This window comes from Phocoena phocoena, chromosome 10 (assembly GCF_963924675.1).
Source record: "Phocoena phocoena chromosome 10, mPhoPho1.1, whole genome shotgun sequence".
Lineage (NCBI taxonomy): Eukaryota > Metazoa > Chordata > Mammalia > Artiodactyla > Phocoenidae > Phocoena > Phocoena phocoena.
In genome coordinates, this window is record NC_089228.1 from 89,692,374 (window position 1) to 89,717,069 (window position 24,696).

The 24,696-nt window shown below is 39.0% G+C and overlaps 1 protein-coding gene across 1 annotated transcript in view; it reads left to right on the forward strand.

The window, feature by feature from the left end:
- MBOAT1 (membrane bound O-acyltransferase domain containing 1) overlaps positions 1–11,550 on the forward strand; it is a 107,284-nt gene extending 95,734 nt beyond the window's left edge. Inside the window, exon 13 of the mRNA XM_065885680.1 lies at positions 10,752–11,550. Coding sequence (XP_065741752.1) covers positions 10,752–10,878 — 127 coding nt within the window. The 3' untranslated portion in view covers positions 10,879–11,550. The remainder of the gene's footprint in view (positions 1–10,751) is intronic.
- Positions 11,551–24,696: the final 13,146 nt, after the last annotated feature.

The window sequence follows — 24,696 nt, forward strand, 5'->3', positions numbered from 1 at the left end:
TCAAAGAAATTTTACTACTTGGTACAGGTATCAATGTCTAGGATGTTTTTTTTTTTTTTAGGTTATAGGAAAAGAAGGTAGAGGGAAGTACACCGTGCTCCTCAATGAATTCTGTTTCTGTAATGCCGGTTAGGTCACAGGAGTTATGTCCGTATAATATGGAAGTTGAGCTGGTTTATACACAAATTTTTCTAGACAAGGGATGCCAGAAGAGTGGAAAAACGATGAAATCTTCAGCCAAAAATAGCCCTCAGTTCAGCTGCTACAGCGGTAGGAGCCATGAGTGCCCGCCCAGCGCTGGGCTTCCTCTTCTCAGAGGCGCCCCGCCCAAGCTGCACCATCTTGGTTTACCTCCTCTGCACCCTCCCTCTGGGCAGCCCCACTTGCTCACAGCTCTATTGTCCTTTCTCTTGTCTCAGTGCCCTCTAGCCAGCATTTGCCCTTCATTATCTGGGACTTTTATTGCCCCCTGAAGCAGCCTTAGCCCGTTGAGCTATCTGCCTAGGCTGTCCAAGTTTCTGGCTTGGGTGTTCATTGTGTTACGAAGTCTCATAGGTTTTGAGTTGTCTGCTTCCGTCTTCATAGGTTAACTTGTAACCCTGGGCCCTTCTCTCCCTTTTCTTTGTAGGTGGCCCAATCCCCCTCCACACTCCCTTACTCTAGGGCAGAGAGCTGCTAGTGAGGAGATGACTTTTATAAAAGAAGTGGAACAGTGAGATAAAAAACGTTCCGTTAAATCAGATTTTTTAAAAAGAGGTACTTGTTTTTTTATAACACGCATCGAAACACATTGACTTGCATTCCTGAGTAAGATGGATGGGGCTGAGGGTTTCCCCCCGTGTTTGGAAAATCTAAGTGCCTATGAGGACTAATAAACAGGAACTAGAGAGAGACAGAAAAACCACCCTAGTCCTGGTGTTTTAAGCACATGATGTTGCCAGACGCAAGATTTTTTTCAGGAATATATGTATCATGTTGTAGCAGAAATGCCTGTATTTAACTCAGTACCATTTAATACCTACAGTGTGCTGGGGACTTTTCTAGAAGCTGGGGGATGGGATGGTGAGCAAAAGATAGAAATCATTCTTACTTCCATGGAGGAGATAGCTTGGTGGAAGTGACAGGAAATAATTGACAAATTTATAAATACCCACTAAGATCATACTCTGAGTGAATGGTACAAAGATTTATGAGAGCATGTAACAGGAATCAGCTCTTGGGAGGAAGCAGCGTTTGAGTCCTGGAGTCTGAGGGTGCTGAGAGTGGTGGATGGAACACTGTGGGTTGTGTTCCAGACCCAGGGAGCAGTTGTGATAGGAGGAAGCCCCGAGAAACATGAGTGTGGGCAGAATATAGAATCAATCCAAGGTAGAGAGTAGTGAGCTGAGAAGAGACAAGGGTAGGTATCCATGTCCCTGTTTATCATATATGGAAGTGGAGGCTCAGAGAGGGTGAGCAGTTAAAACTCACACAGAAAGGCCCGAGTTTCAGATGCAAAATTTTTTTTCTTTGTTTTCTTTTAAACAGCAAGAGCAGTAGTGCAGTTACTAAAAATTTCTCTAGGAGAAGCTATTTTGGAAGAATGTTACTGCTAGGGGAATAGCACAAAGTGGTGATTTGTTTGTGATCACATGCATTTAACCAACGAAGTATGCTAATTTCTATATTTAGGCAGGAGTTCTAGGGAAAGAATTCAATCATCAATCCAGATCACTCATGTAGATTTCCATTTCTTTTTAAAAACAATCTATTTTTTTTTTTTTTAGAAAACACCTTGGTTTAGGGTGAAATTGACATTTCTGTCACTTCTGTCAATTACAAGCAAGTCAACCTAATATGTTATCTTGTTTTCATAGTTGCTTATGTATATAATTTAAGTTCCCTATCTAGATCGGCTCTGTCCAATAGAAGTTTCTACAATGACCAAAATGCCATCCACTATGTTGGCCACCAGTGCATGTGGCTGTTGAGCTTTTGAAATTTGGCTAGTGTGACTGAGGAATGGAGTTTTCAGTTTATCTAATTTGAATTTTAACAGCCACATGTTGCCAATGGCTGTTATAGATTGCCTCTCAAGAAAAGTTTTCAGAATCTTTTAAAAACAATTTTTTTCAGAAACTCTTAAGAGAATCACTGAATCTGGCAAAAGAAATAAAAATTGAATCATCTTTTTAGTCAAGGTGGGTCTAGATGCATTCCAGATCTGTTCCTCACTAGGGGATAATTTAAATAACTGGCAATGAATGGCAGTTGTATGCAAATCCATTTCTCAGGATACCCTTTCCCTGATTGACATTTAAATGTCAGATGGGCTTCATTTTTCTGGCTAGTCACTTTTCAATGTACAGTGATTACAAATCCCAGCTTTAAATTTCTTAGTCTAATTTTTTTCCTTTAAGTTGTAAATGAGCCCCAAGTGAACATCTAAATGTATTATGAAAGAACCTGTGATTCCGAAAAGATGATAGAGTAGAAGGACTTGAGCTTACCTCCTCTTGTGAAAACACCAAAATCACAACTAACTGCTGACCAACCATCAACAAAAAAGACTGGAATCTACCAAGAGAGATATTTTATATTCAAAGACAAAGAAGAAGCCACAACGAGACGGTAGGAGGGGTGCTTTTGCGACATAAGTCCTATACCCGTCAGGTGGGTGACCCACAAACTGGAAAATAATTATATCACAGAGGTTCTCCCACAAGAATGAGAGTCCTGAGCCCCACATCAGGCTCCCCAGCCTGAGGGTCTGGCATCAGAGCATTTGGCTTTCAAGGCCCGTGGGGCTTGAGTACAGGAGCTCCACAGGACTGGGGGAAGCAGAGACTGCACTCTTGGAGGGCATGCACAAGTTTTCATGTACCCTGGGACCCAGCACAAAGCAGTACCTCCATAGGAGCTGGGGCTGGACCTACCTACAAGTCTTGGAGGGGCTCCTGGGGAGGCAGGGGTCAGCTGTGGCTCATTGGGGGTGGGGAGGCAAGGACACTGGTAGCAGAGGCCCCAGGGGATATTGATCAGCATGAACTCCCGCAGAGGTTGCCATTTTGGCATCAAGACATGGCCCTTCCCACCAGCCTACAGGCTGCAGTGCTTGGACGCCTCAGGCCAAACAACCAGTAGGGTAGGAACACAGCCCCACCCATCAGCAGAGTGCATAAAGCCATACTGTGCTCACAGCCACCTCTAAACACACCCCTTGACATGGCCCTGACCACCAGAGGGATGAGACCCAGCTCCACCTACAAGTGGGCAGGCACCAGTCCCTCCCACCAGGAAGCCTGCACAAACCTCAAGACCAGCCTCACCCACCAGAGGGCAGACACCAGAAGCAAGAGGAGCTATGATCCTCCAGCCAGCAGAAAAGACGACCACAAACACCGAAAGTTAGACAAAATGGGACAGCAGAGAAATATGTTCCAGACAAAGGAACAAGATAAAAACCGACAAGAACAACTAAATGAAGTGGACATAGGCAACCTACCTGAAAAAGAATTTAGAGTAATGATAGTAGAGATGATCAAGATCTCAGAAAAAGAATGGAGGCACAGATGAAGTTACAAGAGATGTTTAACAAAGAGCAGGATTTAAAGAACAAACGAACAGAAATGAACAATAACTGGAATGAAAAATAAAGTAGAAGGGATCAAGAGCAGAATAACTGAAGCAGAAGAACAAATAAGTGAGCTGAAATACAGAATGGTAGAAATCACTGCTGTGAAACAGAATAAAGAATGAAAAGAAGTGAGGACAGTCTCAGAGACCTCTGGGACAACATTAAATGCACCAACATTCACATCATAGGGGTCCCACAAGGAGAAGAGAGAGATAAAGGGCCTGAGAAAATATTTGGAGAGATTATAGCTGAAAACTTCCCTAACATGAGAGAGGAAACAATCAAGTCCAGGAGATGCAGAGAGTCCCATACAAGATAAACCCAAGGAGGAACACACTGAGACCAAAGACAAAAAATATTAAAAGCACCAAGGGACAAGTAACAAATAGCATACAAGGGAATCCCCATAGAGTTATGAGCTGAAACTCAGAAACTCTGCAGGCCAGAAAGGAGTGGTATGTTATGTAAAGTGATGAAAGGGAAAAACCTACACCCAAGAATACCCTGCCCAGCAAGGCTCTCATTCAGATTCAACAGAGAAAAAGTTTTACAGACAAGCAAAAGCTAAGAGAATTCAGCACCACCAAACCAGCTTTATAACACATCCTATAGGAACTTCTCTAGGCAGAAAAGAAAAGGCCACAACTAGAATCAAGAAAATTAAGAATGGGAAAGCTCATCAGTAAAGGCAAACATAAAGCAAAGGTAGGAAATCATCTGCACACAAATATGATATCAAAACCAGCAATTGTGAGAAAAGGAGAGCACAAATGCAGGATATTGGAAATGCATTGGAAATTAAGTGACCAGCAACTTAAAACAATCTTGTACATATATAGACTGCGATATCAAAACCTCATGGGAACCATAAGCCAAAAATCTACAACAGATACACACACAAAAAAAGAAAAAGCAGTCCAAACACAACAATAAAGATAGACATCAAATCACAAGAGAAGAGAACAAAAGAGGAAGGGGAGAAAAAAAGACCTTCAAAAACGAATCTAAAACAATTAACAAAATGGCCATAAGAACATTAATATTGATAATTACCTTAAATGTAAATGGATTAAATGCTCCTACCAAAAGACATAGACTGGCTGAATGGATACAAAAACAAGATCCATATATATGCTGTCTACAAGAGACCCACTTCAGATCTAGGGACACATACAGACTGAAAGTGAGGGGATGGAAAAAGGTATTCCACGCAAATGCAAATCAAAAGAAAGCTGGTGTAGCAATACTCATGTCAGACAGAATAAACTTTAAAATAAAGACTTACAGGAGACAAAGAAGAACACTACAAAATGATCAAGGGATCAAGCCAAGAAGAAGATATGACAATTGTAAATATGTATGCACCCAACATAGGAGCACCTCAATATATAAGGCAAATGTTAACAGCCATAAAAGGAGAAATTGACAGTAACACAATAATGGGGGGGGGACTTTAACACCCCATTTTCATCAATGGACAGATCATCTGGAGAGAAAATCAATAAGGAAACACAGGCCTTAAATGACACATTAGACCAGATGGACTTAATTGACATTTGTAGACCATTACATCCAAAAGCAGCAGAATACACTTTCTTCTGAAGTGCAGATGGAACATTCTCCAGGATAGATCACATCTTGGGTCACAAATCACGCCTTGGTAATTTTAAGAAAATTGAAATCATATCAAGCATCTTTTCCAACCACAACACTTGAAATTAGAAATCAATTACAGGAAAAAAACTGTAAGAAATAAACATGTGGAGGCTAAACAATATGTTACTAAACAACCAATGGATCACTGAAGAAATCAAAGAGGAAATCAAAAAATACCTCGAGACAAATGACAATGAAAACACAATGACCCAAAACCTATGGGACACAGCAAAAGCAGTTATAGGAGGGAAGTTTATAGCAATACAGTCTTACCTCAGGAAACAAGAAAAATCTCAAACAACCTAACCTTACACCTAAAGCAACTAGAGGAAGAAGAACAAAGAAAAACCAAAGTTAGCAGAAGGAAAGAAATCATAAAGATCAGAGCAGAAATAAATGAAATAGAGACGAAAACATTAGCAAAGATCAGTGAAACTAAAAGCAGGTTCTTTGAGAAGATAAACAAAATTGATAAACCTTTATCCAGACTCATCAAGAAAAAAAGGAAGAGGACTCTATAAATCAATAAAGTTAGAAATGAAAAAGGAGAAGTTAAACTGACAGCACAGAAATACAAAAGATAAGAGACTACTACAGATAACTAATGCCAATAAAATGGACAAATTCTTACAAAGGTACAACCTTCCAAGACTGAACCAGGAAGAAATCGAAAATATGAACAGACCAATCACAAGTACTGTAACTGAAACAGCAATCAAAAACTTCCAACAAACACAAGTACTGTAACTGAAACAGCAATCAAAAACTTCCAACAAACACAAGTACTGTAACTGAAACAGCAATTAAAAACTTCCAACAAACAAAATTCCAGGACCAGATGGCTTCACAGGTAAATGCTATCAAACATTTAGAGAATAGTTAAACACATATCCTTCTGAAACCCTTCCAAAAAACTGCAGAGGAAGGAACACTCCCAAGCTCATTCTATGAGGTCACCATCATTCTGATAACAAAACCAGACAAAGTCATCACACACATGCAAAATTACAGGCCAATATCACTGATCCTCAACAAAATACTAGCAAACTGAATCCAACAACACATTCAAAGGATCATACACCATGATCAAGTGGGATTTATCCCAGGGATGGAAGGATTTTTCAATATCCACAAATCAATCAGTGTGGTACACCACATTAACAAACTGAAGAATAAAAACCATATTATCATCTCAATAGATGCAGAAAAAGCTTTGGACAAAATTCGGCACCCATTCATGATATAAACTCTCCAGAAAGTGGGAATAGAGGGAACTTACCTCAACATAATAAAGGCCATATGTGACAAACCTACAGCTAACATCATTCTCAATGGTTAAAAGCTGAAAGCATTCCCACTAAGATCAGCAACAAGGCTAGGATGTCCATTATTGCCACTTTATTCAACATAGTTTTGGAAGTCCTAGCCATGTCAATCAGAGAAAAGAAGAAATAAAAGGAACCCAAATTGGAAAAGAAGAAGTAAAACTGTCACTGTTTGCAGATGACATGATATTATACGTAGAAAGTCATAAAGATGCTACCAGAAAACTACTAGAGCTCATCAATGAATTCAGTAAAGTTGCAGGATACAAAATTAATGCACAGATATCTCTTGCATTCCTATACACTAACAACAAAAGATCAGAAAAATAAATTGAGACAATCCCACTTATCATTGCATCAAAAAGAACAAAATACGTAGGAATAAATCTACCTAAGGAGACAAAAGACCTGTACTCAGAAAACTATGACACTGATGAAAGAAATCAAGGATGACACAAACAGATGGAAAGATATATACCATGTTCTTAGAATTGGAAGAATCAATATTGTCAAAATGACTACACTACCCAAGACAATCTACAGATTCAATGCAATCCCTACCAAATTACCAATGACATTTTTCACAGAACTAGAAAAAAAACTTTAAAATTCGTATGGAGACACAAAAGACCCCAAATAGCCAAAGCAATCCTGAGAAAGAAAAATGGAGCAGGAGGAATCAGATTCCCTGACTTCAGACTATACTTACAAAGCTACAGTAATCAAAACAGTATGGTACTGGCACAAAAAAAAGACATATAGATCAATGGAACAGGATAGAAAGCCCAGAAATAAACCCACAGACCTATGGTCAATTAATCTATGACAAAGGAAGCAAGAATATACAATGGAGGAAAGACAGTCTTTTCAGTAAGTGGTGCTGGGAAAATGGGACAGCTACATGTAAAAGAATGAAATCAGAACATTCTCTAACACCATATGCAAAGAGAAACTCAAAATACATCAAAGACCTGTAAAACTCTTAGAAGAAAACATAGGCACAACACTCTGATATAAATTGCAGCAATATCTTTTTGGACCCACCTCCTAATAAAAACAAAAATAAACAAATGGGACCTAATTAAATTTAAAAGCGTCTGTACAGCAAAAGGAACCATAAAACAAAAAGACAACCCATAGAATGGAAGATAATATTTGCAAACGAAGCAGCTGACAAGGGATTAATCTCCAGAATATACAAACAGCTCATGCAGCTCTATGTCAAAAAAAATATATATATAAAACAAACAACCCAATCAAAAAATGGGCAGAAGACTTAAATAGACATTTCTCCAAAGAAGCAATACAGATGGCCAAAAAGTATATGAAAAGATGCTCAACATCACTAATTATTAGAGAACTGCAAATCGAAACTACAATGTGGAATCACCTCACACCAGTCAGAATGTCCATCATCAAAAAGTATATAAACAGTAAATGCTGGAGAGGGTGTGGAGAAAAAGGAACCCTCCTACACTGTTGGTAGGAATGTAAATTGGTACAACCACTATGGAGAACAGTCTGGAGATTCCTTAAAAAACTAAAAATAGAAATCCCACTCCTGGGCATATATCCAGAGAAAACCATAATTTGAAAATGAACATGCACCCCAATGTTCATTGCAGCACTATTTAAAATAGCCAAGACATGGAAGCAACATAAAATGTCCATTTACAGAGGAATGGATAAAGAAGATATAGTACATATATACAGTGAATACTACTCAGCCATAAAAAAGAATGAAATAATGCTATTTGCAGCAACATGGATGGACCTAGAGATGTCATACTAAGTGAAGTCAGACAGAGAAAGACAAATATCATATGATATCACCCATATCTAGAATCTAATTTTAAAAAATGATACAAATGAATTTATTTACAAAACAGAAAGACTTACAGATATCAGAAACAAACTTATATTTACCAAAGGGGAAATGTAGGTTGGGGGGATAAATCAGAAGCTTGGGATTAACATACAAACACTACTATATCAATTGATAACCAACAAGGACCTCCTGTATAGCACAGGGAACTCTACTCAATATTCTGTGATAACCTATATGAGAAAAGCATAAAAATGTATATATATATATATATAAATATATATATATAACTGAATCCCTTTGCTGTACACCTGAAACTAATACAACATTGTAAATCAACTATAATCCAATAAAATTTTTTAAAAAAGAACGGAGTTGTCTTAGCTCAGGCTGCTATGACTAAATAGTACAGACTGGGTAGCTTAAACAGCAGACATTTATGTCTCACAATCTTGGAGGCTGGAAGTCCAAGATCAAGATGCCAGCAGATTTGGTTTCCGATGAAAGCTCTCTTTCTGGCTTGCAGAAGGCTACCTTCTCACTGTGTCCTCACATAGCAGAGAGACGGAGGGAGACAAGGACAGCAAAAGAGATGGGGTGAGGGACAGTGAGAGGGACACAGAGAAAGATGGCTCACGCTCTGATTTGCCTTTATTTTCTAATAAGGGTACTAATGCTGTCATGGGGGACCCACCATCATTGCCTCATCTAAACCAAATTACCACCCAGTGTCTACTTCTCCAAATACCATCAGATTGGAAGTCAGGGCTTCGACGTATGAATTTGGGAGAGGACGCAAACATTTAGCCAGAGCAGAACCTTTCTATGAAATCATTTTCAAAAGCAAATCTCATGTGTTGTTGTCTTTAACCAGATAGCACTTTATTAAATGCAATGTATAAGAATGTTAGAATTTGTGTAGGAATTTTTGTAGATAGCAAACTCCTTGAGAGTAGAACTATGCTTTATTCATCTGTGTATCTGGAGTACCTAGTTTAGTCCTAGCATGCTCTATAAATGTTAGCTGAGTTTTTCCATAACAAAAAGATGGAAGTATTGCTTAAAATTTGAGAGAAGTATGGAGTGTCAGAATAGGTTACTAAACCTCCCTGGGAAGTTGAAGTTTTTCTCCCTTGACTTCCAGAATATTTGGCTTTAATCTAACAAAATTGCTCTAGTGTAGATTTGGCCACATGTAAAAGATTAAGGCAAAATGCAAGAACAAAGTACATTTTACGAGAGCAGACTCTGAAAGCTGGAGTTCCCTCTGCCTGGGGTGTGCCTGTGAGAATCCCAGCTTACACTTGCTGAACCAGTGTGTTTCTCTGTAGAGCTGTTATTCACCCTCATTAATGTCCTGGTTTAAACAGTAAATCAGATGGTCACTTACCTGTGGCTCTTCACCCCTCTGCTAATTACTACCATTGTGTCTATACGTCTCTTCTTTTCCATTCCCCAAAGGAGGGGTGGGGTCTTTGCCTTTTTGTAGATCCCAGTTCAATGCTTCATACATCCTAGGCAGTAAATGCTTATTGAAAGAAGAAATGAAGATATGTTTGCTTCTGCTGGAGCTTTTAACTATTCTATAGATCTGACATTATGATCACAAAAGCTGGGGAATTATATGTAAATCAATTGTGGGTCCCCTGCCCCTTAACATTATTTTCCTTTGCCCTTGAAAAAGCATTGGAGAAAGTGTGAGTTCAGTTTTCCCAAATGGATATAGAACAATTTTATAAAAGCTGCTTTCTAATTACTTGCATTCATTGATGTGTACAGTATTTATTGAGCATCTACCCTGTGTCCAGTATCACACTTAGGCAATAAGTCCACAAACCTCAAAAGCAAAACTTGTTTTAGTTTGGATGAAAATCGAGTTATGGAGTAGGCTTTTGAAATCTGGATTCCTCAGGCTCATAATATATACAGGAACCCCTGACACTCAGTGGAGCACATTGGCTAAAGTGTCAGTTGCATTTGTGTTTGGGGAACATAGGGTAGGGCTTCAATTTCATTCCATGCATCCTTAGACTTTTAATATGGTGGGTTTCTAGCTGTCAGGGTTAATTCTCTCGATCTGCTTCTTACGTCAGTGGGACATTGCAATACATCTGTCTGCAGATGGGCTGGTTGGTTTGCTCTGCCCAGCTTTGTGGTTTTGGTCCGTCCCTGGCCCACTCACCCCACCAAAGGGAGTTATCTGTGGAGTGGATCAAGGCGAGCCTGAGTGCAGTCAGGTCCGCCAGTGCCAAAAGGTGATGTAATTGCCTCATGTGACATTTCCCACATACACCCTTGTTTGAAATATAATTTGTGTGTTTATTCCTAGGTCCATGTACTTTTACTTACACGTCATCAGTCTCCTGATCATACTGTTCCTGCCAATCAAACCACAAGCTCATAATCAAAGGCGGCCTCAGACTCTGAACTCTGTTAATAAGAAAAAAATAGATTGATACCTCCAAAGAAAAGAAACAAACAAAAGCTGAACACATAAGACTGCAAATCACTGGACAGAGGAGACAAAAAGCCTCCAGAGTTCTCCAGTGACTTAGAGGTGATGTTTACATGCATCTATTTTGTTTTGATTTTTTAAGTGCAGGGAGTATTTTTATAAAGCTTTTTTTGTACCATTGAATCAGCCATGTCCAGTTGATTTAATACTTTCTAGGACATTTCAGTAGTATGGAGGTGTGTGGAGAATGTGCTAGAACTGCAGAGACAGTCCATTCTGGGCTAGCTGGGTCTTCACTTTTCTGGCATGATCTCCAACCACTGAAATCTGGACGTTGGGAACCCGGGCGTCTGCTCCAGAAGTTAGAAGGTAAAGCTGAGATGACTTGTCTTCCAGAACATATGCAAGACGGTTGTTCCTTGGGAAGCCGCCAGTCCCTTGACTTGTGACATTACTGTTCTCAAACACATTAACTACACTCAGAAGACTGCCGGGGAGGGACCGTGTGGAGGGAGGTTTGCAGAATACTGAAAATTCAATGAGCCTGGAGAACTGTGAATGGACACTTGAATGGACTGGAGGTCAGGCACGTGCCCTGAAGGTGGCTGCGTTTCCCCCGCCAGCCCCCCCCCCCCCCCAGGGATGTAACCCTTCTTTCTTCTGAAATGAGCCAAGATTGGAAATCAGAAAGTCTCCTGTCCACATACCAGAAGTCTCAGAGGGGCTACTGTTTTCCATTGCATATGTGCCATCTGCTGGCCCAGGCATGGCCCTGAGAAGACACCCAGATTTCACACCATTAAGGCAAAGGGATGTCTTTTTATAAATATTTTTTAAAGTAATTTAAAGTTATATTGAAGTTTGGGAAGAAGAGGCAGATATTTCTCTTCTCTCCCCTCACTTCTCAGAGGTGTTCATGATCACAGCCCATGATGTTCACTCGGGCTGGTCTCCATTTTTTTTCAGTTTCATAGCTGATTAAATCCGACATTGTTTTAGTTGAATCATCCTATTAGAAAGCAGAGATTGAAAAACGGTTTTCCTTTCTATCTTTGTAATGAATGTGCTGTGGCTCCTTTGGGAAACTTCTATTGGGTGATATTCTATGTGGGAGAAGGAAACGTGGTATTAACTGCTGTGGAAAATAATAATGATAATAATAAAATATATGCTACCATGTTGTACCCTCAATCAAATACCTTGGGAGGAGAGAATTTGTTTAAATCAGATGGTTAAAAATGAGTTTCTTACTAAATCAATACTGCATTTCTACATAAAGGAAATATTTCTAAAAAGAAGTGCTTTTTGTTTGTGTCAGACTTGCCGTTCTGAAGCATGTGTGTGTATTTTGTGTGTGTGTATTTGTTTTAACAAATGTGTACAAGGTTTTACTTGCTTAAAATTTGAGCATCACACGTTCAATTTGTACTACATGTCAGGTGCTTGGATGTTTTTGGTTTGATTTCTGATCTTCGTTCCTAATAGTGCAGGTAGGATTAACCTCCTTTTACAGATGAGGAAACAGAATCAGGAAGATGGCTGCTAACTGCCCCAGAGTCACAGACTTAGTGCTTGTGCTGAGATTTGAATCCAAGACGGTCCCAAGAGAGCCAATGGCCATGGATCTTTCTATGAGGTATCCTGCTGGTGCGTCTCTTTGGACAATGAAATGTGAAATGATGTGCTTGTCCCTTAAATAGTTTGTGTGGTCCTGATGCTGCTCAGAACCTGAGCTCTAGTCCTTATGTGAGACAATGGAAGTTAAGAAGTAGCACTTTTGTGCCAGCATAGGAGGCTTACCCCAGTTTAACCAGGGAACTTTGTGGCAACCCTACTTTGCTGTCCCAGGAGGAATATTAGATAGTGGATAGAGGGAAGAGAATGTAGGTGCCTAAAATCTGTCAGGGTCTGTCTCCAACAGGAATATTTTGAGGTGCAAGACCAAGAAAAATACCCATCTTGCACACCAGCAAAAATGGTATACGTCACCATTGGCATGGAGTGTGTGGAATAATCCATCTTACAATGAAATCGTATCTTCATTTCTGAGAGAAGAACTTTCGTGGCGAGAGGAGAGGTGATCATTAGGGAGACCAGCAGTCCTGCTTTGCAGAGACTCTGCCAACCTCTCAGTCCTGGGCAAACAAGGACCACTGGTCCCTTAAGAGACCACTCAGAATCAATTACTCGTTATGGAATGGAAGTCAAGCCTGTGGTTCTGGGCTTATAGATTCTCTATTTCAGACAGTGCTAGGTCCTGGGACACCCTTTTCATATTATGAGGCCTTATTCAGTACTAAAAGGACAACACCTCCAAGAGCAATTGGTACCTTTTTTCCCCTGAGAACATTTAACCATAGAAAAAATTTCAATTTAGGACTAAAGTTTAAACAGAAGATTGGGACTGTTCCTATTGCCTTAGAGTTCCTAGTTGTCCTAAACATAATATGCATTTAATAAATATGTTTTGGGTTGATGAGCTTTCACTTTAAAAGAAATACTTTTTAGGGTTTGTTTTTGAAAAGGCCAGATTTGAAATATTCTATTTTAGCTCAACATCACTAATCATCGTGGAAATGTGAATCAAAACGACGAGATCTCACCTCACACCAGTCAGAATGGCTGTCATCAAAAAGAACACAAGGATAGAAAGCCCAGAGATAAACCTATGCGCGCCTATGGTCACCTAATCTATGACAAAGTCGGTGAGAATATACAATGGAGAAAAGATCGTCTGTTCAATAAGTGGTGCTGGGAAAACTGGACAACTACATGTAAAAGAATGAAATTAGAACACTCCCTACCACCATACATGAAAATAAACTCAAAATGGATTAGAGACCTAAATGTAAGGCTGGATACTATAAAACACTTAGAGGAAAATATAGGAAGAACACTCTTTGACATAAATCACAGTAAGATCTTTTTCAATCCACTGCCTACAGTAATGAAAATAAAAACAAAAATAAATAAACAGGACCTAATTAAAAGCTTTTGCACAGCAAAGGAAACCGTAAACAAAACAAAAAGACAACCCTCAGAATGGGAGAAAATATTTGCAAACGAAGCAACTGACAAGGGAATAGCTTCCAAAATATACAAACAGCTCATGCAGCTCAATATCAAAAGAAACCAAACAACCCAATCAAAATATGGGCAGAAGACCTAAATAGACATTTCTCCAAAGAAGACATACAGATGGCCAACAAACACATGAAAGGATGCTCAACATAACTAATTATTAGAGAAATGCAAGTTAAAACTACAATGTGGTATCGCTTCATACTGGTCAGGTTGGCCATCATCAAAAAGTCTACAAACAGTAAATGCTGGAGAGGGTATGGAGAAAAGGGAACCCTCCTACACTTTTGGTGGGAATGTAAATTGGTACAGCTATTATGGAGAACGGTATGGAGGTTCTTAAAAAACTAAAACTAGAGCTATCACGTGACCCAGGAATTCCACTCCTAGGCATATATCTGGAGAAAACCAGAATTCTAAAGGATGCATGCACCCTGATGTTCACTACAGCACTATTTACAATAGTCAGGACATGGAATCAACCTAAATGTCCATTGACAGAGGAATAAAGAAGATGTGGTACATATGTCCAATGGAATATTACTCAGCCATAAAAAGGAACAAAATAGTGCCATTTGCAGAGACGTGGATGGACTTAGAGATGGTCATAGAGAGTGAAGTAAGTCAGAAAGAGAAAAACAAATATGTGGAATCTAGAAAAATGGTACAGATGAACTTATTTGTAAAGGAGAAATAGAGTCACAGATGGAGAGAACAAACTTACAGTTATCAAGGGGGGAAGGAGAGGGTTGGATGAGTTAGGAGATTGGGATTGACATATATACACTACTATGTATAAAAGAGATAACTAATGAGAACCTACTGTATAGCACAGGGAACTCTACTCAGTGCTCTGTGGTGACCTAAATGGGAAGGAAATCTAATAAAGAGTGGATGTATGGATACATATAACTGATTCACTTTGCTGTACAGCAGAAACCAACAACATTGTAAAGCGACTATACTCCAATAAAAATTAATTAAAAAAAGGAACACAAGTAACAAATGTTGGCATGAAGGTGAAGAAAAGGGAGCCCTTGTACACTGTTGGTAGGAGTGAGATTTGGTACAGTCACTGTGGAAAACAGTATGGAGTTTCTCAAAAAACTAAAAGTAGAACTACCATATGACCCAACAATTCCACTCCTGGATATATATCCAAAAAACCCCAAAACACTAATTCAAAAAGAAACAAGCACCCTGGTGTTCACAGCAGCATTATTTACAATTGCCAATGTATGGAAGCAACCTAAATGTCCATCAACAGATGAATGGGTAAAGAAGATACACACACAAACATATATACATATATATGTATACACACACATACTGGAATACTACTCAGCCATAAAAAAGAATGAAATTTTTCCATTTGCAGCAACATGGAGTGACTTAGAGGGCATTATGTATGCTCAGTGAAATAAGACAGAAAAAGACAAATGCTGTATGACATCATTTATATGTGGAACCTAAAAAATACAACAAGCTAGTGAATAAAACAAAAGAAGTAAACTCACAGATATAGAGAACAAACTAGTGGTTACCAGTAGGGAGAGGGAAGGGAGGGGCAACACAGGGGTAGGAGAAAAAAGGGGTTATTATGGGATTATATGAAATCATGTATATGAAACTTTTGAAAATTGTAAAGCACTACAGACTTTAAAGAATATTTCATTCAATTAAAAACTTTTCTATTTTAGTTTTAAGGTTACCATAAAGAAGAGGAACATTATTCAGTAGTTGCAGAAAATCAGTAAGTGCTTCAGTCTGAGATTTTGACAGGCTGGGAGAGAAAAAGGCAGAAATCGGGAGGAAAAAAGAGGAGTCGGTGGGTGGTCCCAGAATGGGGTGGGTGTGCCCTCTGTACTCTGCAGGCTGAGGGCGGTGAGCAGAGGGTCCTTCTGGCCAGCCCTTCTCCACCCTGGCTGCACATCACAACCACAACAGGAAGTTTAAAAAGAAGTGATCGATGCCCAGCCTCGCGAGACACCACATCTTATCTCTTCTTGTCTCCAGCACTTGGCATAGTGCTTGACGTGTAATGAAGAGTAAGTGTTCACTGAATGAATGAGGAATTGAAAGCGTGTTTAATGCGTTGTTGGGTTTGACAGTTTTGATGGAGTCAGTTTTGTGCTGGGAAACATCTTTTCTGCTTTTCAGAATTAGTTTTTGAAATGAAGGCATGTGTCTTCAGGGAATTCTGAAAGCACATTATGTGAAATAGCCACTCAGGCAGGCAGTTTACATAGTCTGAAACCCCCTGATCTGCCCATCCATTAATTAATGCATTTTCATATTTATCAAATTTTGTTGGGTCTGGAATGGGTCTGGCATTCTGTTAGGCACTGCAGGTAAAGATGCTGAAGACCCATTCTCTGCCCTTGAAGAGCTCACAATGTGACCAGAAAGACAAGATCCAGAGCATGTGCTGCAGGAATACCTGGGGGAATCCCAGCATGCAGAATGACAGAGTGATTGGTCGCTGTATCCTTGTTTTCCTATAAGTTTGGAGCTACCTCATCTCACAGTGCCTGAAGGCTACCCAGCACAGCACCGTCACCACTCACAAGCCTCTCGTCCGGGTGAAGTTAAGCCTGCCCTTATCCTGAAATTGGATGCTGCCTTTGCATCAAATCAGTACCAGTTAATGCAGTGGCCACCCAAAGGAGCAGGCTGTGCTTTCACAGTTGCCCATAGAGATAGTGGGGTGGCTAGTCCCCTCCTGGAAGGATCTTTAGTGAAGGTTCCAGGCTCAGTGAATGATGTGATGAGGCCCAAGAGGAAGGGCATTTGCTGAGAGAAGGCCCAGCCCACCTGAGCTTTGTCTAACTACCTAAACTTACATAAGGCTACAAGCTCCAGGAACAATCGCAAGCTGCCATCCCACCCCCACCCCTGCGCTACAGGAGTGGTTGCAAGCCACTGCTGCTGGACTCCTGGACTCCGGGAGAGGTCTTGAACTGTCACCATTTCCATCGTGTGCTCTGGGGGTACACGTGAGCTGCTGATGCCACTGAAAACCCCAGGACAGAGCACCAATCACCTCATCTGCACAGTCCCTATCAAGGGCATAATGGTCAGCACACACCGAGGAAAGTGGCGACAGACATCCACACTAAAAACAGCCCTCACACCAAAAATATTAAAGCTACACAGGGACACTCCCACATATATATAACCCTCTAAGACCACAGTAGATAATTGTTTCTCCTAAACCCCCAAAATAAGAGAAATATAAGTAAAATGAAGAAGCAGAGGAACCACTTCCAGTTAAAAGACCAAGAGAATTCCGTTGAAAGAACAAACAGTGAAACAGACCTCTTAAGTCTAATAGACACTGATTTCATAAAGGAGATAATGAAGATACTGAAGCAATTAAGAAAGGCTATTGACAGAAATGCAGAGTACTGTAAAAAGGAACTAGAGACTATAAAGAAGAACCAAGAAAAATTGGGAAACTCATTTGCTGAGACAAAAGCTGAGCTAAAGGCAATGAATAGCAGAATGAGTAAATGACCTGGAAGATAGAATGATGGAAAGTACCCAATCAGGACAGCAGACAGAAGGCCAAATGAAAAAAAATGGGAAAAAAAATGATACAAATGAACTTATTTACAAGATAGAAACAGACTCACATATTTAGAGAACAAACTTATTATTACTGGGGGGAGGGGGAGGGGAAGTGGAGGGATAGATTGGGAGTTTGGGATTGACACAGACACACTGTTATATTTAAAATAGATAACCAACAAGGACCTACCATATAGCACAAGGAACTCTATTCAATATTCTGTAATAACCTATATGAGAAAAGAATTTGAAAAAGGATACTTGTATATGTATAACTGAATCATTTTGCTGTACACCTGAAACTAACACACCATTGTTAATCAATGATACTCCAATATAAAATAAAAAAATTTTTTTAATGAAAGCAGTATGAGACCTATGGGATAGTATAGAATGTGCTAATCTATGCATAATAGGGATTCCAGAAGGGGAAGAAGGAGGAAAGGGGAATGAAAATGTATTTGAAGAAATTATGGCTGAAAACTTCCCAAACTTAGACAAGGAAACATATCCAGGTACAGGAAGCACAGAGACAGCCACAGACATCCACACTAAAAACAGCCCTCACACCAAAAATATTAAAGCTACACAGGGACACTCCCAAACAAGATAAACCCAAAACAGACATACACCAAGGCATATTATAATAAAAATGACAAAAGTTAAAGATAAAGAGAGGATTCTAAAGGCAGCAAGAGAAAAACAAAGGGTTAATTACAAGGGAACCCCTATAAGGCTATCAGCTGATTTCTCTACAGAAATGTTGCAAGCCAGAAATGGAGTGGCAAGATATATTCAAAGTCCTGAAAGGGAAAAATCTGCAACCTAGGATACTCTACCCAGCAAGACTATCATTTAGAATAGAAAGAGAGAAAGAATTTCTCAGACAAGCAAAAACTAAAAGAATACAGCAATACTAATTCTAAAAGAAATATTTCTATTCTCTAAATAGAAAAGTAGTAAGAATCTATAGGAAAGAGAAAATCACAATTGGAAAGCAAATCACCCAAATAAGCCAGTACACAAATCAAAAAACAAAAAAAAAAATCAAAAAATTTCTGTGAAAGTGAAGATAACCACAGTGAACAACAAAAGGATGAACGTGAAGATGTAAAAGAGGACATCAGAATCATAAAATGTGGGGGAGGAGAGTAAGAAAATGAGAAAATGTAGGGTTTTTTTCATTTCCTAGAAGGTGTTTGAGCCTATATGACTACCGGTCTAAGGCAACTAGATATAGGAAGCAGTTAATAATACTTGAAAAACAGGGTAAACACAAGTCAAAAACATACAATAGATTCACAAAAAAGAAAAGAACATAAGTATAATACAAAAGGAAATCATCAAACCACAAAAGGAAGAACAGAAAGGGACACAGAAGAAACATAACATCAATGGGAAATCAGGTTTAAAATGGCAATAAATACATATCTATCAATAATTACCTTAAATGTCAATGGACTAAATGTTCCAATCTAAAGACACAAGGTGGCAGATTGGATTAAAAAAAAAAAAAGAGCCTACAATATGCTGCCTATACAAATCTCACTTTAGGGTAAAGGACACATGTGGATTGAAAGTGAGGGGATGGAAAAACACATTTCATGAAACAGAAATGACAATAAAGCGGGGGCCGCAATACTCATATCAGACAAAATAGACTTTAAAACAAAGGCTATAAAGAAAGATAAAAAAGGACACTATAGTAAGTCCCCTACATACAAACCTCCAAGTTATGAAATTTCGAAGATGCGAACATGCGTTCACATGTCCAATCACATAAGTTTGTTCACGTGTCTGGTGTACATTGTCACGTGTGCATCCTCTACAAGTGGTTGTGCCTTTGTGTACTTCATTGTACAGTACTGTATAGAGTACAGTAGTACAGTATCTTTATTTCAAGCCCAGGATGTCCAGAAGCAAGTGTAAAAGCAGTGGTGATGTAGCTGGTACTACTGTACTTTTCAAGGTGCTGTGCTGTAATATTAAAAATGTTCTCTTTATTTTTTGTGTTTGTTTTTTATGTAGTATTTGTGTGAAAAGTATTATACACCTATTACAGTACAGTACTATATAGCCAGCTGGGTTAGTTGGTTACCTAGGCTAACTTCGTTGGACTTATGAACAAATTGGACTTATGAACATGCTGTTGGAATGGAACTCATTTGTATGTAGGGGACTTACTGTACATAATGATAAAAGGATCAATACAAGGATTTTACTCTCATATATATACAGCATATATACACCTAATATAGAAGCACCCAAATATATAAAACAAATACTAACAGACATAAAGGGAGCAATTGATAGGAATACCATAACAGTAGGAGACTTTAACATCCCACTCACATCAATGGACAGATCGTCTAGACAGAAATTCAATAAAGCAACAGAGATCCTAAATGATACAATAGAACAGTTAGACTTGATATTTTCAGGACACTACATCCAAAAAAAAAAAAACCCAAACCAGAATACACATTCTTTTCAAATGCACATGGAACATTCTCTAGGATTGAGCACATACTAGGGCACAAAACAAGCCTCAACAAATATGAGTACAGAAATTAAGCATCTTTTCAGACCACAACGGCATGAAACTAGAAATCAACCACAGAAAATGAAATGAGAAAAAAATGATTACATGGAGACTAAACAACATGCTACTAAAAACCAATGGTCAACAATGAAATCAAAGAGGGAATTAAAAAATACCTTGAGACAAACGACAATGAAAACACAACCATACAAAATCTATAGGATGCAGCAAAAGCGGTTCTTAGAGGGAAGTTCATAGCAATACAGGCCTTCCTCAAAGAACAAAAATCTCAAATAAACAACCTAACTTACCACCTAAGAGAATTAGAAAAAGAAGAACAAACAAAACTTAAAGTCAGCAGAAGGAAGGAAATAATAAAGATTAGAGAGGAAGTAAATAAAATAGAGATTAAAAAAGCAATAGAGAAAAATCAATAAAACCAAGAGCAGGTTCTTTGAAACAGTAAACAAGATTGACAAACCTCTAGCCAGGCTCACCAAGAAATGGAGAGAACCCAAATAAACAAAATAAGAAATGAAAAAGGAGACATAACAACTGATACTGCAGAAATACAAAAAATCATAAGGGAATACTATGAACAATTATATGCCAACATATTCAACAACCTAGCAGAAATGGAGAAGTTTCTAGAAACAGAGTTCACCAAAATTGAATCAAGAAGAAATAGATAATTTGAACAGACCAATCACTAGGAGTGAAATAGAATCTGTAATTTAAAAACTCCCTACAGACCAAAGTCGAGGACCAGATAGCTTCACAGAAGAATTATACCAAACACATGAAGAACTTATATCGATCCTTCTCAAACTCTTCCAAAAAACTGAAGAGGAGGGAACACTCCCAAAGACATTCTATGAAACCACCATCAACCTAATACCACAACCAAACAAAGACACCACCAGAAACGAAAATTACATGCCAATATCTTTGATGAATATAGATGCAAAAATTCTCAGCAAAATATTAGCAAACTGAATCCAATAACACATAAAAAAGGTCATATGTCACAACCAAGTGGAATTCGTCCCATGTTCACAAGGATGGTTCAACATATGCAAATCAATCAACGTGATACACCATAGACAAAAGAAAAGACAAAAACCACATGATCATCTCAATAGTTGCAGAAAAAGCATTTGACAAAATTCAACATCCACTCATGATAGAAATTCTTACCAAACTGGGTATAGAGGAAACATATCTCAACATAACATGAGCTATTTATGACAAACCCACAGCCAAGATAATACTCATGGTGAAAAGCTGAAAGTCTTCCTACTAAAATCTGGAACAAGACAAAGATGCCCACTCTAACCTCTTCTATTCAACGTAGTATTGGAAGTCCTAGCCACAGCAATCAGAAAAAGAAAGAAAAGGTATCCAAATTGGAAGGGAAGAGGTAAAATTGTCATTATATGCAGATGACGTGCTACTATATATAGAAAACCCTAAAGATTCCACACAAAAACTACTAGAACTGAAACAAATTCAGCAAGGAAACAGGATACAAGATTAACATACAGAAATCAGTTGCATTTCTTTACACTAGCAATGAAATATCAGAAAGGAAATGTAAAAAAAAAAACCAATACCTTTTAAAATCACACCCCCAAAAATAAAATACTTAGAAATAAACCTGACAAAGGAGATGAAAGACTTATATGCTGAAAACTGTAAAACAATAAAGGAAACTGAAGATGATTCAAAGAAATGGAAAGAAATCCCATGCTCTTGGATTGGAAGAATTAGTATTGTTAAAATGGCCATACTACCCAAAGCAATATACAGATTTAATGCAATCCCTATCAAATTACCCATGACATTTTTTACAGAACTAGAACAAATAATCCTAAAATTTATGTGGAACTATAAAAGACACAGAATTACCAAAGCAATCCTGAAGAGAAAGAATAAAGCAGGAGACATAACCCTCCCAGACTTTAGACAATACTACAAAGCTACAGTAATCAAAACAGCATGGTATTGGCACAAAAACAGACATATGGATCAATGGAACAGAATAGAGAGTCCAGAAATAAACCCATACCCTTATGGTCAGTTACTCTTTGACAAATGAGGCAATCCTATATGATGGGAAAAAGTCTCTTCAGCAAGCAGTGTTGGAAAAGTTGGACAGCCACATGTAAATCAGTGAAGTTAGAACACACCATTTCACCAGACACAAAAATAAACGCAAAATGGCTTAAAGACTTAAACATAAGACATGATACCATAAAACTCCTAGAAGAGATCATAGGCAAAACATTCTCTGACATAAATCATACCAATGTTTTCATAGGTCAGTCTCCAAAGGCAATAGAAACAAAAATAAACAAATGGGACCTAATCAAGCTTACAAGCTTTTTCATAGCAAAGGAAACCATAAACAAAATAAAAAGACAACCTACAGAATAGGAGAAAATATTTGCAGTTGATGTAACCGACAAGGACTTAATTTCCAAAATACACAAACAGCTCATACAACTCAACAACAAAAAAACAAATGACCCAATCAAAAAATGGGCAGAAGACCTAAATAGACATTTCTCCAAAGAAGAAATACAAATGGCTAATAGGCACCTGAAAAGATGCTCAACATCACTAATTATTAGAGAAATGCAAATCAAAACTACAATGAGGTACCACCTCACACCGGTCAGAATGGCCATGATTAAGAACTCTACAAATAGCAAATGCTGGAGAGGATGTGGAGAAAAGGAAACCCTCCTGCACTGTTGGTGGGAATGTAAGTTAGTAGAGTCACTATGGAAAACAGTGTGGAGGTTCCTCAGAAAACTAAAAATAGAATTACCATATGATCCAGCAATCCTACTTATGAGCATATATCCAGACAAAACTCTAATTCAAAAAGATACATGCATCCTATATTCATAGCAGCACTATGCACAATAGCCAAGACATGGAAACAACCTAAATGTCCATTGACAGATGAATGGGTAAGGAAGATGTGGTACATATATACAGTGGAATACTACTCAGCCATAGAAAATGAATGAAATAATGCCATTTGCAGTAACATGGATGCAACTAGAGATTATCATACTAAGTGAAGTCAGAAAGAGACAAATACCATATGATATCACTTATATGTGGAATCTAAAACATGACACAAATGAACCTATCTATGAAACAGAAAGAGACTCACAGACATAGAGAACAGACTTGTGGTTGCCAAGGGGAGGGGGTTAGGGGAGGGATGGAGTGGGAGGTTGGGGTGAGCAGATGTAAGCTTTTATATATAGAATGGATAAACAACAAGGTCCTACTGTATGTCACAGAGGACTATATTCAGTATCCCATGATAAACCATAATGGAAAAGAATATTAAAAAAGAATGTATATTGTGTGTGTATACATATATATGAATCACTTTGCTGTACAGCAGAAATTAACACATTATAAATCAAGTATGCTTCAATTAAAAAGAGCAAAAAAATAGATAAATTTATGTAAGGCTACCTCCCACATGCTGAGAGGAAGAAAACTAGCAGTTACTGGCAATTCCTTTCACATACATTACTTAATACAGTCTGGGAACTTGCTATTAATATCCTCTTTCTGCAAATGTGGAAGCCAGGGCTCAGAGACTAAGTAAGTTGCCCAAGGTCACCCAGCTTGTTAGAGCTGTGGCTTGGATCCTGGTCCAGCTAACCCTGAAGTCCATCTTGCCTCTTGGGGCAGAAGCCCTTTAACAAAGCATTTTAAAGCTGAAAGTAACTCTGTAAGTCACCTGGTCCAGTGGTTTCCAAATGCAGGTGGGCTGACCCTGTCCCTTGGGGAGCTTGTTAAATAGGCAGGGGGTAGGGGCAGGAGGGATAGATTTGCTGTGGACAAAACGCTGACTGCCCTCTAAGGGGAGGAGCAGAAATCCTATCCATGGAAGGTAATGGAGACCTTCCTCTGCTCTTACCTTCTGTGGGTTGGAGGGAAAGAGCAAACTGGTGGGGTGTAACCACACCAAATCATTCGACTCTGGTCAAGAGAAGGCGTGTTGAAGCTTCAGTCAGTGGCCGTGCTGCCATAAGACCTTTTGTTTAATACGATGCTCAGCCCAATTTGAAATATGCACAGGTGGGCCTAGACTTTTGGGACCTGATGTATTTTGTGGGAGCAAACTGCTTTGCTGGAAAAATGAACAGAACTTGGAGGGAATTCGCTGTACCTACTGGGGAGAGGAACGAGGCTGCAGAATTTTGGGGCCTGAGAAGGGAATTCCCGGAGGTCAGGGTGACTTTTAAGAATAGGAAGGGGTAGAATTGCTGGGCTGTTCTGGAAGGTTCCTCTTACTGCCATAGCTAGAGATACCTTCCATCTTAAAGAAGGTGGGGATGGACCTTGGCTCCAGTTTGGGCTGGCACTGGGGGTGCGGAGAAGAGGACAGACTAAGAGAGAAAAATGCAGTCGCCACTAGAGATTGGAGCGAGATAAGCCCAGGAGTGATCGAGGCCTCCTATGAGAATCCCCCAAATGACATCAAAATATTGGCCATAGGGTGGAGGGTGCTATGCTTCCTCTCATCCCTGTACTTAGACATTCAAGTGTCTTAGAAAGCGAGAGACTTGGGGGATATTCAGGGACTAGACA